This window comes from Tasmannia lanceolata, unplaced genomic scaffold (genome assembly GCF_043159265.1).
Source record: "Tasmannia lanceolata isolate RefF3 unplaced genomic scaffold, GAP_Taslan_0.1 ptg000011l, whole genome shotgun sequence".
Lineage (NCBI taxonomy): Eukaryota > Viridiplantae > Streptophyta > Magnoliopsida > Canellales > Winteraceae > Tasmannia > Tasmannia lanceolata.
In genome coordinates this window covers 5,102,961-5,122,636 of record NW_027518688.1, presented here as the reverse complement: position 1 = coordinate 5,122,636, position 19,676 = coordinate 5,102,961, and the positions used below count along the sequence as shown (strand labels likewise).

The following is a 19,676-nucleotide window of genomic DNA, read 5'->3' as shown; positions in this document are numbered from 1 at the left end:
CTGTTTTGTTGAATAGAAAGCCCTTCTTGTATCATTGTAATTTCTTCCTAGAATCAACTGCAATTTAGCATGTTGAATTGTGTTGAGTTTTATTATACTTGATATGGTATTGATTTTTCTTTGATATTTTCTGATAACAAATTTTAATTTTTATAATAAAATTGATTTATGTATTTCATGTGGTTGTAGTCGCTCCCAGTGCATCATTAACATTCGTAGCATTCCTAAGATGAATGATGAAAAAGTTGAGTTTTTCCAAAACAATGCCATTTTGACAATTATCGATCTTGCCGGGGCTGAAAGAGAAAGGAGAACAGGGAATAAGGTTTGTATAATGCATCACATTTTTCTTTAATTACACCAAATCCCTTTTACTTATCTATTTTTTAAAACTAGTTTTACTCAACTTTCCATGACCTTGGTAATGTTGGATGTTTGACATGGTACAATGAAAATAGCAACGACTTTGCAAATCCAAGGTGATGTGTGGGGGAAATGTTATCATTACTTTCTCATTGTTGAGAAATTATATGGTGCCCAAGTGTAAAGTCCAGTGCAGGGGGCACCACCCTTGATATTTGATCCAACAGCAGCTCACTTTTTAAGGCTGCTGTTGGATCAAATATGAAGGGCGGTACTTTTGATGTACCACCTACACTGGACTTCACATTCGAGCACCAGATAAAAAACTCATTGCTTTGGTAAGAGGCAATACCAGATTATCTATTACAATATTCAATTAACTGTTTAGTTGCTTAGATTAACAGATAATCTGTTAATTAACCGTTCAGTTAACAGATTATCTATAGTTTAGAGATACTCACTCTTAGTTGCTCAAAGCTAAAGCAAGCTTCAAAAACGGTTCGGGTTTGGAGGAGGGAAAGTTTAAGGAGCATTTAGCAGTTAGGACATGTCTGTATTGAGCAGTGTTTGCACTTGTTACAATGACTGCACCTATCTTGTTGGTGGTTATATCAATTGGGCAACAAGTGGTTTTGAAGCATGCCCTGAACGAGAATTATTTATTCATCCATAATTCTTCTTGTTGATCCCTTGGGATCAAAAGGACCAAGTTGAATTATGGAGATTTTGAACATTGAACATGTTAACTAGGTTTGTCGGCTGCAAGAGAACTGGAGGCGAGGAGAAGGCCACGGAGTTGGAGTCGCCCTTGAGGGCTACAAGAGAACCGGAGGAAGAGGAGATAGAGGGTGCAGAGTTTGAGGGAGACTCACTAGGTACGGACATTTACTATTCTCCTAATTGATGCCATTCTTGATCAGATGATGAGAAGTGGGCGACTTTTTACGAGGAAATCGCACCCGAAGACGAGGAGGCAGTCGATGTCCACGAGGCCACAACAGGAGACGCCGAGGGTGTAGAGGTACCCTCCGGGGATCCACCAGGTGGCGTCGAGGTGTCCAGCATCATGGAGGAAGGATAGGGCGTTGTAGTGCACAAGGGCAAAGAGTCCGCAAATGTAGGTAGGGATATAGCTTTACCGAGTGATTTGCTTTCACTGAAGAGACCTGGGGTGCTGAGGGGCTCCGAAGAGGAGTCTCCCGTGACGCCGAAGGCGAAGAGAGTCTGAGAGGGGGATTCAGTGATGCCGAATGAGGTGCCCCCACTGGCGTTGGTCACCCTTGGCGGATTTCCACAGAGCAGAGAAGAGATCAAAGACTTATCAGATGCTGCCTTGGCGGAGGCGGTGTTTCCTGAAAACAAGTGAGCGCCGGTGCCTTTTTCAGTAAGTTGAGGAAACCTTTCTCTCCATAACATTTGTGTTTGTTCACAGTTCCGCATAGTCAATAATGGATGCGCTCCTCGCATGCTCAAGTACTTCTCTTTTCTTTTGGCCGGCCGGCCGGAGAGGTCGAGCTTTTTGGTGAATGACAAACAAAATTTCAGTCTTTTCCTCTTAGCGTACTTCTCGAGTCATGATAGTATCCTGAACAATAATCATGATAATTTACAGGGTAAGACACTGACACACGAGTGAGGACACTCCATCGCCGATTCGCGGATTGTACCTGCCTAGATAGTGCTTCGATCTCTAAACATTGAGAGTAAGACATTAGAGAACGGTCTCCAGATTCAGGCTTGTTCAGGGTTTGGTGCAGCTCGGGCTCGCCATTTGAATCGGTTGTGTTTTTTCTTCTGACATTGGAAGGAATGGTGCCAAACACTGTTATACCAGAGAGGCTCTGTATGGCTATTTGACCAGGAGGGGCGGGGGGGTTGGGTGGGTCCTTGGGCACCAATATGATGACGCAAATTTATCTCTGAGATCGGACGGCTACGATGATGTCGATCCCGCCTGCTGTCAGCTCAACATGTGACCTGCGCCCATGGACAACATGCTAGGGACTACCAGGAGTCGGAACTCCGGGGGAACTCTCCGACGCTCAAGTCAGTTAGGAGATTAACAGAATGAGAGCTTAGCATAGGAGATGGGTCTTGTCACGCCCCCAAGCCACGCACATACATACATATTCATAACACGAGGCTTAAAGGTGCGACAACGCCATACACCTGCAAAGCAAGCTTCACAAGCATACAAGGCTAGCAAAGCAATAATCAAAACCATCTGCAATAATCTAAATAATTGAATTTAAAAGTCTTACATCAATCCATTTTTAAAATCAAACATTATCTCATCTAACCCATAATCCCATAATAATCAAAATAACGGAATTAAATGACACAATCTCAATAATCCTAAACAATACTCACTGCCTAAAGAATGTAAAGTACTGAAAGATAACGATAATAAGAAATCAAAGATCACTCCTGCGCCTCCCCGCCGACTCCACGAGGATCAAACTCTGAAAATGTTAATATAACCACAGTCAGCTGAAAAGCTCAGTACATAATAACACACTAAAAAAGTGGGGTCAAGCATGCTTCAATAGGGAAGGCCAATATATGAACAAAACAGGTATAAAGCTACACGAAGCATAGCTAATCACAAAAGCAATAGCTACAAGTAGAATATGTAAAATATGTCTCAAAAAGTCACAACGACGGGGTCACAGGTTCTGAGGGTCACAGAAGGAAATTCATATGAATATGATGCCACCCCGAGATCATCGGCTTAGTCCAAAAAGAAAGTTATTTTCACCTCGACTGCCCACGGGTCCAAAAAGCGTGTTATTGCTTACACCGACCGCCCACAGTGTCGGAACTAGTTCCTAGGTTCACATACCTGTCGACAGGGTCAGCATATAAACCTACTGACGGGCCCCAAAAGCCAACGTACTATCCCCATTGGTGTGGGCCCAAAAGTTCACATAAATACCTAAGCCTCTCAAAAGGTGTCCAAAGTTCACATAGTGCAAGAGGAGGTGTTCAAAGTTCAAAGTGAGTGTTTCACATTAGTTCCAAAATGAATTCATATAATAGGGAATGTCTTATAGTCCAAATATTAATATAGTTAGGAAAACTGAAAGAGGTTTCACAAGTCCAAAGTATTACACCTAGTAGGTGCACCAAATAACAAGATTCAATAGAGTTTGTACAATAAAAGGGGCTAAAGCATGCAAGACCCAAATATGGATCTGAGATTCTATTCAGAGGTTCGTATATTCAAAGAAGTTAGGTAACTTACGATCAAAGGATGTGATATCAACTGGTAAATCACAACACTAAGGTTGTACGAAATTACGTACCCTGATGACGAAAACTTTGCCTTTTCTTAATCACCTTAGTTACCTACAATCAAGAGTATGAATATTCCCCATGAGTTCCATTAATATCAGTCCTATAAGGCATATATATCCTTCCACTGATACAAGACACCCTTTGGTGCTCAATCGGAAAAAGAATCGGTAAACCGTCTTATGGTTCTTTTTAGTATTTTGGAATTTTCGTCATTATAAAGTTTTCAAAAATTTTTGAAACTAATTTTAACAGAAGGAACACATTTCCGGCATATCCGTAGAGTACAAGAGCATCGAAAACGGATAAGAGACGAAGAAGTTATGATTTTTCGAAGTTTCACAAAATTTCAGCGTTCGGACGTCCGACTGGTGTATCTTAGGACGTCCGAAAGCCTTCCAAAGAGCCTTCCGAAGATACAAGCCAGAGATGCAATTTTACTGGTACCCCTTCGGAAGTCCTAAGCTATGCTTCGGAAGTCCTAAGGTCGCGGACTGGATTTTTCAGCAGAATTCCAGATTCGTCCCGAGAACTTCAAAATGCCATAATTTTCTCGTTTTAACTCTGATTCGCGCATGGTTGGATCCGTTGGACTCGTATCGACGAGAGGAATCCATCTAATCCAATTTCACGCTCCAAAAATCTCAAATTCATTTATCATAATTAATCTAAGCTTTTAGGGCATAACCAAACCTAGCCTCTTAGAGTTCCAAAACTCAACTCTTAGTTGCTTAGGGATCCATCAATTCATCCCTAAATTCTTAGTCAATTCTTTACACCAGACCTAATCATCTAAATCATTAGGGGTGCAACTTGGGTCGGGTTGAACCCGAATTTAGGTTGGGTTGGGAAAAATCAACCCGAATTGGAAATCGGGTTGGGGTGTCGGGCAACCCGACCCGACCCGAAACCCGATTTCCAATTCCAATATGTATAAAATTTTTACTTCTATGTTTGTTTTGTCATTATATAACTCAAATCTAGAAAGAAATAAAAAACTTGGTGAAAATTGTCTTAATTAACCCTCTTGTTGGGGAACTTCTAATGACTAGGATGAGATGGAAATACAAGAATAAAATGGAGAAATCAAACAACTGGTAAAATCGGGTTGGGTCGGGGTGAGAAAATTACAAATCGGGTTGTAGGGGTGGTTATTCGGTTATAACCGAACCGAAATAATCAAAATTTGATAACCGAAATAATTTCGGTTATCAAATTTCGGTAACCGAAACCGAACCAAAATTTTAAAAAACCGAACCGATTAAAAATTCGGTTATTCGGTTATAACCGAATAAACCGAATAACCGAATAGTGGGAGAAAAAGAGGGAAAAAAGCAAAATCTTTGTTTCGATCGGAGGGCTAGGATGATCCAATCGAAATGATTTTTTGAGCACAACCTAATTAAGTTGTGATCAATCAAATGGACGGTTTCGATCATCCTTTGGAGTGCCCATATCACATCTTTTTTCGAAAAAATAATGGTTTTTATCATTATTTCGGTTAACCGAATTTTTTTTGGAGATAACCGAAACCGAAACCGAATAACCGAATTGCCAAAAAAAAAACCCGAAACCGAACCGAAATGGAAAAAAACCGAACCGAACCGACCGAACCAATTTGGTTCGGTTCGGTTATTCGGTTTTAACCGAATAATGAACACCCCTATCGGGTTGGGTCGGGTCGGGTTGGAAAAATGGGTTCCTCGGGTTGGGTCGGGTTGGCCTCAACCCGACCCAACCCGAGTTGCACCCCTATAAATCATAATAACAAGTCTCATTAGATCCTAGTTTTATGGTTTTTAACATGCCAAATCTTATGTAGAACATAGATCTTACCTCGATTCGTGTTTTCTCCTTCCAAATCGTGCTCTTCCTCTCTTTCTCCACGTAGATCTTCTCTTATGGCTGCAAAACGGTTTAGGTTTCAATAATCTCTCTTAAAGATATATTTATACTCTTTTTTAAAGAAGCCCTAATTCTAATCTAATTCTTAATGACCAAAATACCCTTCGTAAACAAAGGGGAACGAATTTCAATGGGTGGGCAATTTCGGGTATTTACATTCTACCCTCCTTATAAAAAATGTAACGACCTGGATTTGAGGCAAGTATTTTTTAGACAGGATTTTTTTTTCAAAATCCCAAAATCCGAATCGCTACCCCAAAGAGGGAAACAACAAATAAACAATTTTATTCCATTAACAGAATGTCTATTACATGATTTATCTGAACCCCAAAAGAAACTCTATGAGTATTCTCTCTCATCCTAAGTGCCACCTAGACCTGTTCATCGGCAAAGGCTCCTTCACTTTCCTCACCTATTCACTTTCCTCACCTACAAAGTCTGAAAAATAATCTAAGTCAAACAGCAAGCTTATGTGACTGGCTCGGATAATAAAAGTGACAAGAATGAAACTTTGCATTATAAAGATGCTTCTCATGGCATTCACATGTGATGAGAAAAAGCAATAAGAATTGTAAGATTTATTGCTGAGGATAAAGAATATCAATACGCATGTGAGAAAGTCAAGGGAATATACTAAAGATGGCAAATCATGAAATCATATAAGAGAGCGTCATTCATATAGAGTACATATAGAGATAGGTAAACTACGAGAAGTATCATGTCATCTCGACGAGGTATATGGGTTATATTTATCTCCTCATAAGTTTATATACAATGAAAATCATCACAAACCCGTCTATAAGTGGCCACACGTAGCTCTATGGCCTTCCCGTACTATAGTACGAGGCGTAAAAAAAAACACCATGTATATAGATTATGGCCTAAGAATAAAAAGTCCTACCACAGGAAATTCTACGGGGATAATCAGTTAATTCAATGACATAGGTGCAAAAAGAATGCGAATAATCATAGGAAACAGAAATATAATCACAGAAATCATAATTGTAACTAATATTATAAAAGGCAGTCATCACTTGCCTTCTGTTTCTCGAGTGAAAGGAGTCAAAATACCATGCTCTAGGTGTCATTCGGAAGAAAGCCTGTAATCATGACATGTCACAGGGGTGGAGCCAGGAATTTTCACTTGCGGGGGCCAGACTAATTTGCACTTGCCCTCATTGGTCATTGGGGGGGCCATGGCCACTAAACTTTCTAAGAATGCATGTACAGCCAAAAACCATAATAGAGATTTTGCAAATCATTGGGGCGGGGGGGACATGGCCCCTCTCATGCTATATGTGCTTCTGCCTCTGGGTGTCAATCCAAATATATTTGATGTTTCAAATACTTCTTTCTTTTCTTTGCTTCCCATTAACCTATTTGTTTTCCCTAGTATTTTCACTTCCCTAATTTATTCCTATGTCATTCTTTTCATCCTAAAAATTCCTTTTTTTTTCCAATTCTTATGTAACATTTATGATTTAAATTTGGTAGGATGTTAGTACTTTAACCCACTAACCATGGCATACACTAGTCCTTCCCAAAAGCCTTAATTTAAGCCATAGAATTTCTACTTAAAGGATTGTTTTTACTAAGTAGTTACCCCAACACATCCATTTAAGTTTAAAAAAGCACTTTTCCCCCTCGCCCAAATCCAACAATTATTATTTAACACATATAGGGGCTGTTCTTACAAAAAACAGTCCCCAAAACATGATTAAAACACATACTCGATTGCCGTTTTATCTTAAACTAATTCATATATGTTGTTATTTCATACTTGTACATCCAACACATCCAAAAATAACATTTTGAATAAATTTTCAGCTACTTTTAGGTGCTGATTTTGATCGAAAACCGCGCTTAGATACCTATATATTGTATATACGTATCACCAATTTCATATAGAATCTTATACGTACACTATGTGCTATTTCTACAAAAAGGTCCGTACAAAACAGCCCCTATTTACTACTGTTTTGTGCTGATTTTATTGGAAAAAACTTCTTAAAATATTGCAAAACCCATTATCATGATGTATTCACCATTAAAACCCACTTATTATCCCTCTAGGTTGAAACCCTAACCTATTTTCTTGAAAAACAGTCCTTTTAAGTGCTGATTTTTTTAATTAAAATTGTTGAACCTCTTAAAAATTATATGAATAGCCTTAAATCTCAAAAACAAGACCCTAACACAATCGATTAGGGTTCCGAGTTACGACAACAAAACCCTAAAGAAAATCCATGAAACCCTCTCTTCTTGATTAGAAAAGTTTCTTTTTCATCTTAGATTATAAAAAACCCTAATAATTAAAACAAAATTTGAAGTTTGGGCACTTACTTGATTGGAGCAAAAGAAACAATTTGAGGAAACTTCTATTTTTCTGCTATTTTCTTCTTTTTTTCTTCTCTTTTCTCTCTCTCTCTCTCTCTCTCTCTCTCTCTCTCGGTTTCGGGATGGCGTGCACAAGGAGTGGGAATAAACCCATGTTTTGGGTTTTTATAGGAAAAGTTATATTTTCTATGTTTCCTACTAAATCTTGATAAGTTTAGTCACTTTCCTAATTTTTTTCAATTATAAGGCGAGTTTTCTAACTCTATTAGGTCTCTTTTATTTTTATCTTATTACTTAAGTTAACTAAAATGGAAAATACTAAATTTTAATATTCGTTCTCCTAAAAATTGCCTAATAAGACAAAACTCGTAACTATGCCTAACCCTAACAGAAAAATGATCATAACTTGCTCAAATCACGTCCGAATCGCTAAATCTTGGTCCGTTGGATAGGTATTCGAAATACCCATGTACCAGGACCAAAAATAGGTTATACTAAAAGTGACTAAAATACATTATGACCGTCGATTTTTAAGATTGTTTAATCTACTGCGGGATAGGAAGTACACAAGAATCTTAAAGATTGAGGATCGATCTAATATCTAATTTACATATCCTACGGTTCGAAAACTCAAAATCGCAGATCTAGCCGTTAATCTTTGATCGAAAAATCTACGGTCTAGATTTAATTAGGATTTGAATCTTTATAGGCCCTTGTTGGGAGCGGGTCATTACAAAAAATTTCGTCCTCGAAATTTACTTAACACGTATCTGAGTCGTTGAACAGAAACAAACCTTTAATCTTCCAATCTTCCAAGTAACATTGCCTTTGAAAAGATTCTGCCACTAAACTTTTCTGTCATTTTTTTTATACCACTTTTCTTATACTAAACTATAACATAACGTAGGTCACAGTGTGTCTCATAAGCACCAGATCTTTATGATCCACTATCCGAACAGGTCGTTCGTCATAAAATATGTCTTTCTTTCAATTGTACAGGTTTTACTTAGACAATATGATTGAGATCAAACACATACTTTCGTAGCACAGATACACGGAATTCAATATGCACATTTGCCAAAGAAGGCGGCAATGCGAATTTGTAAGCCAATGCCCCCACTTTGTCTAAGATTTCAATAGGTTAAAAGTATCTAGACTTAATTTTTCCAAAGGTTCCGAATTGCATCACCCTCTAGTGGGGGATACTAAAAAGTCATGATTTCCAACCTGAAATTCCAATTCCCTTATTCTAATCTCAGCCTAACTCTTTTGCTGACTCTGACCTGTACAAAGGCATTCTCAAATCAATCGAACTTTTTCGAAAAATTACTGATCTGGTTTGAATCTCAATAAATTCCTTTCACAGCATAGTCCTTACATATTGGGGATCGGGATCCCCTTCCATTCCAAACCTCAAACGGATTCATCTGAATACTATCTCGATAACAATCAATATAAGCAAATTCAGCTAATGATAGGTTATCCCCGCACCTTCTTATCAATTCAATCATACACGTACTTTGAAATTATATACCAAATTCACATCTATCCCTTAGAGTGACCATTTGTTTGAGGATGTGAGGCGATGCCAAATTCGAATGATAATCCCAATATAGGCTTTCCCAAAAAGTATAACACCAAGTGGGTATCATCCTCTAATCCATTGGACACCTTATTCCAAAATATCTGACTATCCAATCAGTATATAGCCGAATGTCTTTGTAAAGATACATAGAGTTTCAATCCATTACTCTCATAAAGATTGAGGCTATTAATAGAGTAATTCAACTGAGGATTGTCTCTATCAAATCACCTCACAGAATCACAGAAGACAGAAGTAGCTCTAGGCTAGTAATCTAATCAATATTTACATAATTCCATAAAATGGTTTTCCTTTAATACTTATAATAATAATTCAGTTCCTTACATTCAATTGTATAGCTTAATTGTACATTTGTAGGATTAAACAAAATTAGGTTCGTATTCGTATGTTCATTATATTTCTAAAGATGGGGTCCAACTTGTGAACAGTCAGTGATTCTCCATAACAAAGGTGGTTACTTCATATCTATCGTAAGCAAGCTCTAACATAGTACAATTGTAAGCCCAAGAGTTCCCATGGGTTAATCATTCACCTTACCTTCTTGTTTTGATGCTAGCCAACCAAATTGATTAGCATTTATGGACTAATGTGTTGCTTTGAGGTGTTACGTTGTATACAAGATTCTCATGTCATAATCGCCGTTACACAACTCTTCTCAATACATGACTTGTGGGTCAAGAAGCAAAGGAATTAAGAGCTTGCACTCACAGTGAAGACATCCTCATTTGAAGATGTTCAAGTCAAGAAGCTCAACATGAAGATCTCACAAGTTCCCTAAGCAAGTGTCAAGAAGGAGCTTGGAGTTGAACATGCCATGGTGACACCTCATGTACCTACAACATGCATTGAAGATTGGAGGGAGTCACAAGAGCTAGAATAAGTTCAAGAAGTTCACTCACAAGCTAAAGAAGTCCAATGAAGTGCAAAGGAGCGAATACATTCCAAGAAGACTCAACGGTATCATTTTTAGAATGTATTTAGAGTCCTCTTGATTTTATGTTAAATGCACTTTCAATAGGTTTTCAAATGATTTTCATACCTAAATTTTTACATCTTTGGAAATCATCAAAACACCCAAAAATGTGTTTGAAAACCTAGGACTTAAGCCCAAAGACCATGACCAAAAAGCCCCTGATTTTTAAAGTTAAAATGGAATTTTACACGGGGCCGGTCGACCGGGGTATACCGAGTGACCGCGACAAGCTTGCTGGAATTCCAGCACTTGCAGAAAATAGCGGGTCGGTCGACTGGGTTAGGCCGGGCGACGGCGGAATGAGTTCTGTTGAAACAGAACTATTCCAGCATGGTTTGGACCGGGCGACCGCCATGGGTCGGTCGACCGCGGATAGGTTTATGAGCCAAATTTTTGAGCAAACAGATAGCTCTCGCCGGGCGACGACCATGGACCAGTCGACCGCGACGGTAAGAAATTTGAAAATAAAAAGGGCGCCCGATAGGGGCCGGCGATCGCTGTGGCCCGGTCGACGTCAACAGTCGGGCAAACTAGCTGTTGGGGCTTGTGTAGGTTGACTTTTTCAACCCTGTTTTTTACAGTTTTACCCCAAACGGTCCTATTTTCAAACACACTTTATATACATCATATAAACATATGTAATTAAGCTTTTGAACATTTGAGAAAGATCAAATTCCATTTCCTTAAGCCAAAACCTTTTTATCAAAAGCTAAACCTCTTTGATCTTGCATTTGCACATTCTATCAAGAGGTACTCCATAGGCTTTACATTTTATTCTTCCTTGGAGTGTTTGTGATCTACAAGAGTTTGTAATCCGCCTATCTAAGAGGCATTGAGAGTTTTTCATTTTCTTTTGTTCTTCATTGAGGGTCTCCGATTCGGCCCGGTAACAAAGGTGAATCAATGTATAAGAGGGTCTTCTCTTTGGCCCGTTAACAGAGGTGAAGATATTGTAAGAGGGTGTGATCCCTCGTCAAGGCTTCGTGCATAAAGGGTTTGTTCCCTTTGGAGTTGGAGGAGTTGGGTGTACGGCTTGGAGATTCGCCCTATTGAAGAATCTCATTGTTTTAGTGGAGCGCCCTAAGGAGGTAAACTTGGAAGAGTGGAGTAGGTCTCGTGATAGATCGAACCACTATAAATCTTGTGCCTTGTGGATGCTTTTTCTCCTCCTTCTCTTTGCACATTGTGGTCATTGGTAATCTCTAACCTAAATTGTATTTATGTTTTAAATTGAACAAGGGTTAGTAAATTTCATGTTAAAGTAAGATCTAAACCCTAGCTTTCATATTTGTGTTAATTTGAACAAGGGTTAGATTAGCTAGTGCTTAATTAATAAAGTGATTTTAATAATACATCTAATTAAGCCTAAAATTTTTAATTAGCCAATTCACCCCCCCTCTTGGGTGGTCGCACTTATATTTCAACAATTCCTATGGGGTAAATTTCAAACACAGAATGAGATATCAAAGTTCTCATGGTTCCCATGGTCACCTTCTAATAGGGTTTAAAGGGGTAAAAAAAGACGTATGTCCAATATCAAAGTTCACATGGTCATAATCTAATAGGATATGAAGGATTCAAACATGCATCAATTTTTTATTTTTTTTTCCAAAGTCCACTTAGTCATATCTTTGTTGGATTCAAAATTTCAATTCTAAATACAGATCGATCCAAAGAGTTCCAATTATTACACATTCACATTCTAATATATTCAAAAGGTTCAAGTCTCATTAGTCATTACTAAATTCAAATATCGTATATATATATATATATATATATATATATATATATGGGATTAGTGTTCCTACACGATCGTGTAGATAAGTTATCTACACCATCGGCTTAAAACACAGTGGTCCCACATCCAAACCATTCATTTGATAGGTCCTCACATAGATAGGGTGTGCCCAAAAAATCAGCTCCATAGGATCATCCTAACCCTTCAAACTATGGAGGTAAAAAATGGACAGATTTGTGAAGGTTTATACTCGTCCATTTTAACCTCCACAAATCAAAGGGTTGGAATGATCCTACGGAGCTGATTTTTTGTTCATACCCTATCTATGTGAGGACCTATCATATGAATGGTTTGCATCACCCAAACAATGTGGGCCCCCATTGTATTTTAAGCCGATGGAGTAGATAACTTATCTACACGATCGTGTAGGAACACTTTTCTCTATATATATATATATATAAAAATATATATATATTGGAAGTGGGGGTCTTTGCCTACCCAGTTCAATACTAAGTTAATTTATCTTAAGGGCTCTCCATATCAAGATTTTTCACTGACAAACAAAGACTCAAAGGTCACCCAAGAGGTGGAATAATGGTGTATTACAATGACTCATACCAAATTTCAAACTTGGAAACACAAATACCTTTCATGTTTACCGATGTACTAAATTCATCTCCTTGATTAGCAAATTTAGTTTCTGGTAGGACTTAGGATCAAATTTGGATAATAATAGTGCACACATAATATCAGTTGGAATCGATAATAATTAAATTCGATTTCCCCAAGTCAAAAGGTTAATTTAACAAAATTTATTCAGATTCGGTTACTGGCTTTCGATCTAATTTGATTAAATAGACTCATCAGAAGATAATCAGAACTTTACAATGGAAGATGCAAAAATATAAGGGAAGGATACATAATTCTTATTGGATCAGAGATATTTCGTACTTTCATTAGATCTGATTACAATCAATCATGTATTGACGATGATGTGCTCAAGAGAGGGCAAATCATTCGAAAACTTATCAAAGAGGAGTATAGGATGAACAGAGTATTTCAGATACAAAACTAAGGGCCTCCAGTGCACATAAATTCACCACATCGTCCCATACCAGCGCGGTTTACTCATATGCTAAATCAAATGCCCCTAGTCCAAATGATCTAACTATATTTTCATATCTCGTAACTAACTAATTCTCATATCAAATTTAGCACTCTAGATACATACAAGCTCACTATGCTATTCCATACCATCACAGCTAACTCACATGCAAGACCAAAGGCTCTAAATTCTTATGAGAGACTAAACTTTCTTTACACAAGTACAACAAATCCACATACTGAACCAAGCGTCCCTGGTGTATGCGAACTCATCATACCATCTCATCTCATCTCATTCCAACACAAATAACCCACATGCTGAACCAAGCGTCCTTGGTGCTCGTGAATCTATTTTGTGGTCTCTAATCGTACAACTAACTCATGTGCAACCAAGCGTCCCCTGTGCACACAAGCCCATCATGCCATCCTCGCAAATATTCATCATTAATGACTAATCTTCCGAATTTAATCGATAATTATATCAAAATGCTGGAAGTATCCCTGATCCCACTGATAACGAGTGGGACCAAATAATTCTATGGGAGTAGTTGCTGAACCATACATATCTTCAATCTTATATAAAATCCTTCCTTGATAATTAGTCAATTTACCCATGTTCAAATAAACACTTCCCATTTTCTATACTGTCATATTTTCAATGTTTCCTTATTCGTATGAATAAACAATCCATTATTACCACTTACAGGGTCATAAAGCTGAATTTTGATAGTTGGCGGATTCAAACAAGGACTAATAATTAGCTTACATGTCACAATTGGTTCTTCCAATGAGTTCATAGACTGGTTCTTCCAAATCTCTTGCAATGTACTGAATTAAGTCCAATATTTTACTAGTTTTTGGTGTTATCATCTCCATTCACGACTAATAGTCAATAGTTCTCAAAATCAAAAGATGACTTCTCGAAATATCTAAATTCTTTGGTTAACCTGTAACTGCCTAGATGGTTAAAGGCTTGAGTTCTCACTATGCATAAAATTGAATCTATAATCTCACTAGTTCTTAGTACCATACTCTAGATTCTAACAATGTACTAGGTTGCGACTAAAATTTCTTTAGTTTACAAAGTCCTCAATGACACCTTAGGTCTCAAAAGGTCTCAAATCATTCTCTCGAAAATCTGCTAAGAACTTGCTTAATTCTAACATCCAAATTTTCTAGTCAATCCTCACTTCTCAAATTTCTAACACCTAGGACCTAAAGCCTAGGCTCTGATACCACTTTTCTGTCACGCCCCAAGCCACGCACATACATACATATTCACAACACGAGGCTTAAGGGTGCGACAACGCCGTACACCTGCAAAGCAAGCTTCACAAGCATACAAGGCTAGCAAAGGAATAATCAAAACCATCTGCAATAATCTAAATAATTGAATTTAAAAGTCTTACATCAATCCATTTTTAAAATCTCAAATTATCTCATCTAACCCATAATCCCATAATAATCAAAATAACGGAATTAAATGACACAGTCTCAATAATCCTAAACAATACTCACTGCCTAAAGAATGTAAAGTACTGAAAGATAACGATAATAAGAAATCAAAGATCACTCCTGCGCCTCCCCGCCGACTCCACGAGGATCAAACTCTGAAAATGTTAATATAACCACAGTCAGCTGAAAAGCTCAGTACATAATAACACACTAAAAAAGTGGGGTCAAGCATGCTTCAATAGGGAAGGCCAATATATGAACAAAACAGGTACAAAGCTAGACGAAGCATAGCTAATCACAAAAGCAATAGCTACAAGTAGAATATGTAAAATATGTCTCAAAAAGTCACAACGACGGGATCAGAAGTTCTGAGGGTCACAGATGGAAATTCATGTGACTAAGCATAGCTACACGCTTTTTGGACCTGTGGGCAGTCGAGGTGAAAATATGTCTCAAACAGGTACTTGTAGATATTGCTTTTGTGATCATCAGACCCGTGGGCAGTTCTGATGATCATCGGCTTAGTCCAAAAAGCAAGTTATTTTCACCTCGACTGCCCACGGGTCCAAAAAGCGTGTTATTGCTTACACCGACCGCCCACAGTGTCAGAACTAGTTCCTAGGTTCACATACCTGTCGACAGGGTCAGCATATAGACCTTCTGACGGGCCCCAAAAGCCAACGTACTATCCCCATTGGTGTGGGCCCAAAAGTTCACATAAATACCTAAGCCTCTCAAATGGTGTCCAAAGTTCACATAGTGCAAGAGGAGGTGTTCAAAGTGAGTGTTTCACATTAGTTCCAAAATGAATTCATATAATAGGGAATGTCTAATAGTCCAAAGATTAATATAGTTAGGAAAACCGAAAAGGGTTTCACAAGTCCAAAGTACACCTAGTAAGTGCACTAAATAACAAGATATAATAGAGTTTATACAATAAAAGGGGCTAAAACATGCAAGACCCAAATATAGATCTTAGATTCTATTCAGAGGTTCATATATTCAAGGAAGATAGGTAACTTATGATCAAAGGATGTGATATCAAATGGTAAATCACAGCACTAAGGTTGTACGAAATTACGTACCCTGATGACGAAAAGTTTTCCTTTTCTTAATGACCTTAGTTACATACAATCAAGAGTATGAATATTCCCCATGAGTTCCATTAATATCAGTCCTATAAGGCATATATATCCTTCCACTCATACAAGACACCCTTTGGTGCTCAATCGGAAAAGAATCGGTAAACCGTCCTATGGTTCTTTTCAGTATGTTGAAATTTTCATCATTATAAAGTTTCCAAAAAATTTTGAAATTATTTTTAACAGAAGGAACACGTTTCCGGCATGTCCGTATAGTACAAGAGCATCGAAAACAGATAAGAGACGAAGAAGTTATGATTTTTCGAAGTTTCACAAAATTTCAGCGTTCGAATGTCCGACTGGTGTACCTTAGGACGTCCGAAAGCCTTCCAAAGATACAAGTCGGAGAAGCAATTCTACTAGTACCCCTTCGGAAGTCCTAAGGTCGCGAACTGGGTTTTTTAGCAGAATTCTAGATTTGTCCCGAAAACTTCAAAAGGCCATAACTTTCTCGTTTTATCCCTGATTCGCGCGTGGTTGGATCCGTTGGACTCGTATCGGCGAGAGGAATCCATCTAATCCAATTTCACACTCCAAAAGCCTCAAATTTATTTATCATAGTTAATCTAAGCTTTTAGAGCATAACCCACACCGAGATTCTTAGAGTTCCAAAACTCAACTCTTAGTTTCTTAGGGATCCATAAATTCATCCCTAAATTCTTAATCAATTCTTTGCACCAAACCTAATCATCTAAATCATAATAACAAGTCTTAGTAGATCCTAGTTTTAGGGTTCTTAACATGCCAAATCTTATGTAGAACATAGATCTTACCTCGATTCGTGTTTTCTCCTTCCAAATCGTGCTCTTCCTCTCTTTCTCCACGTAGATCTTCTCTTATAGCTGCAAAACGGTTTAAGTTTCAATAATCTCTCTTAAAGATGTATTTGTAGGCTTTTCTAAAGAAGCCCTAATTCTAATCTACTTCTTAATGACCAAAATACCCATGGTAAACAAAGGGGAACAAATTTCAAAGGGAGGGCAATTTCTGGTATTTACAGGTCTGTTACCTCGTATGTAGTGAATTAATCCTGTGAGGATCCGATCCCCTTGAATGTAGGAGAGCGTTCCCTTTTGTAGGAGATCCTGATATTCCTGGTGCGATGTGACGGCGATATGGAGCCGTGTATATCTTTGGAGAGATCTTCTAGATGTGGCGGAGCCTTGCCAGTCATATTCAGATCTTATTCTTTTTACAAATTTAGCTACTCATAATTCTTGATGTTGCTGCTTTAGAGTTGATATACTTGTAATAGGTTGATATACATTAAAATTCTTCCGCGTTCCTCTCAGAGTAGCACAATGCTCTCCAATACCTTTATCCCTTTGTTTTACGACAAATATTCTAAATACAAATGATAATTGTATGAAATATTCGTATCAAACGGGTACATTTCAAATAGAGAGACCGAAATCTCCTTAGAAGTATCCAAAATATTACATTACTACTGGCATAGGGATCTATAATATTCACAAGGCATGTCAGAATTTGGGCATTATATTATACCCACTCATTATATGACAACGTGCGAAGGCTATATCTATTGTAATATTTTCACTTTTCCCTTCTCAATAAGGAAAACTTGAATAAATTTGGACTACCATAGGTAGTTGGCTCCATTTAATTCAATTGATGTCATTTGAAGTTTAAGAAATTGTAGTGGGCTAAACACACCAGATTTTCCATCGATTTTACTCGTCATTACAGACCTCCAAAAAGGATAAATCAGAAATAACATACTACAGAAAGAACATAGCCCATATGTCTTTGAAGAAGCAAACACTAGCCGATGTACTTTCTTCACCACATAAATCAAACCACAGTCACAATTCACAAATGAAGCACTTGATTCTAAGATGGACATTACATGTATTAGAGTTGATTCCTCCTTCTTGTTGGATCCAATCAATATAGATAAACACTATCTGAAACCACCTTCCATTGCGGTACCTGCACCCTTTGAAGACCCTAGGTTATGTTTTGGTAGCTTAAACTTTGAAATATTAAATCTTAACTGATATCCAGGACAAAAGAAGCAAGATGAAGAGAACTAGAACATGATAAGATTTAAGGTTCTGATACCATGTTACAAATTTAGAAGAGAAGGAACGAACAAAGAGAAGGAATGTAGGAGTAAAGGAATAGAAAGTTCTTGGGGGGAAAAATTTAAACCCCACAACTATTCTATAGTATAAATGCTAAAGAAAAGGTAAATACAAATATGCCACTAATAGTTGATGGACCCCATAAAAAATAATGTAAAACACTCTCAACAACGCACATATTTCTTGCTTATTTTGGTGTTTTTTGTATAGGAATGATCAGACACTTCTTATATTTAGATCTCCTTTATCGTTGTACTTGATCTTGTTGTGTTATTGCGATACATGCCAATAATACTCTTGTCATCTACAGGGGGTGAGATTGTTGGAAAGCAACTTCATCAACAATACATCCATGGTTTTTGGCTTATGCTTAAGAGTATGCATTTATTTTTAAAGTTCTTTTTACTCTGGCATTTTGGTAACTGTGGTTTTTCTGGACTATCTTTGTATTTCCATTCATCACCGACATAGTCTACGTTGTTGTGTGAAGATGGTTCTTGAGGGGATCTGTTTGATGTTTTTTTGTGCTCGATTGTTTCTTTTTAGTCTTTGCTAGAGCACCAAAAGAACCCAAAAAAGCAACTGCAGAAGCACTTCCAGAACTCTCTGGTAAACTTTGCTTTACATTCATTTGGTTTCATATTTAATGAGTTTTGTTTCTTTTTTTCTAATTGTGACACAACAATAATAATTGGTTGCTTACACTTTTTTTTGGGGAGTGATAAATTGACTCCCATATATCTTAAATCGACTCCCCATGTGTCTTTCTCTCTCCTCTGACCCAGAGGAGAGAGAAGGACACATGGGGAGTCGATTTTAAGATATGTGGGAGTTGATTTATCACTGCCCTTTTTATCTATCCTTACAATCATTGTTGTTGAGTATTCCAGTTCTGTTAGTGTATTGGTTTCAACAGAACATGAAATTTTTTTGATCAGTTGACTCGGCACTTGAGAGATTATTTGCAAGGCAAGAAGCGGATGACTCTGGTATGTTTTCATCTCTCTCTCTCTCTCTCTCTCTCTCTCTCTATATATATATATATATATATATATATATATATATATATTGGATGGATTTTTTGTCCCTATGTCGACACGTTTCGACACACGAGTTGGACATGGATTCACGTGGGACACAAACGAATTCCTAACGTTGCCGTATCCCACACGAATCCTTTTTTTTTTGGGGTGGGGGGCAAATCCGACATATCCTTGTTTCTTTTAAAATTCGAATTATGTATATTTTAGCTTTAAAAATGTTTTCTTCATAACTTTTTTTTAATAAAAGCACAACCCGTCTTCTCTTAATAAAAAGGGATAATTACATTTACACCCCCTCTAGTTTCTTACACATCCACTTCAACCCCTATAGTTTAAAAAGTGACAAAGACATCCCCTCTAGTTTCGTTTTGTTTGAGGTTTGCCCCCTCAGTTGAAGGTTCGTCCATAGATTGAAGGGTTAGGATGATCCGATGGAGCTGATTTTTTGGGCACACCCTATCTATGTCAGGACCCATCAAATGAACGCTTTGGATCATCCAAATAATGTGGGCCCATACTCGAATCCAAACACTACCAAACGCTTTGGATTCGGGTATGGGCCCACATTATTTGGATGATCCAAAGCGTTCATTTGATGGGTCCAGACATAGATA

The 19,676-nt window shown here is 37.7% G+C and overlaps 1 protein-coding gene across 5 annotated transcripts in view; it reads left to right on the top strand.

Annotated features, from left to right (window-relative positions):
- The window catches only part of LOC143886117 (ATP binding microtubule motor family protein), a 93,374-nt gene that overhangs the window by 23,080 nt on the left and 50,618 nt on the right, over nucleotides 1-19,676 (top strand). For all 5 annotated transcript variants that reach the window (XR_013253682.1, XR_013253681.1, XM_077390085.1 and 2 more), the window contains 4 exons: nucleotides 190-325; nucleotides 18,330-18,395; nucleotides 18,566-18,628; nucleotides 18,958-19,008. Coding sequence is in view for 3 of the 5 variants with exons in the window: in XM_077390085.1 (XP_077246200.1) it covers nucleotides 190-325; nucleotides 18,330-18,395; nucleotides 18,566-18,628; nucleotides 18,958-19,008 (316 nt within the window). In the remaining 2 variants the exon portion in view is untranslated. The remainder of the gene's footprint in view (nucleotides 1-189; nucleotides 326-18,329; nucleotides 18,396-18,565; nucleotides 18,629-18,957; nucleotides 19,009-19,676) is intronic.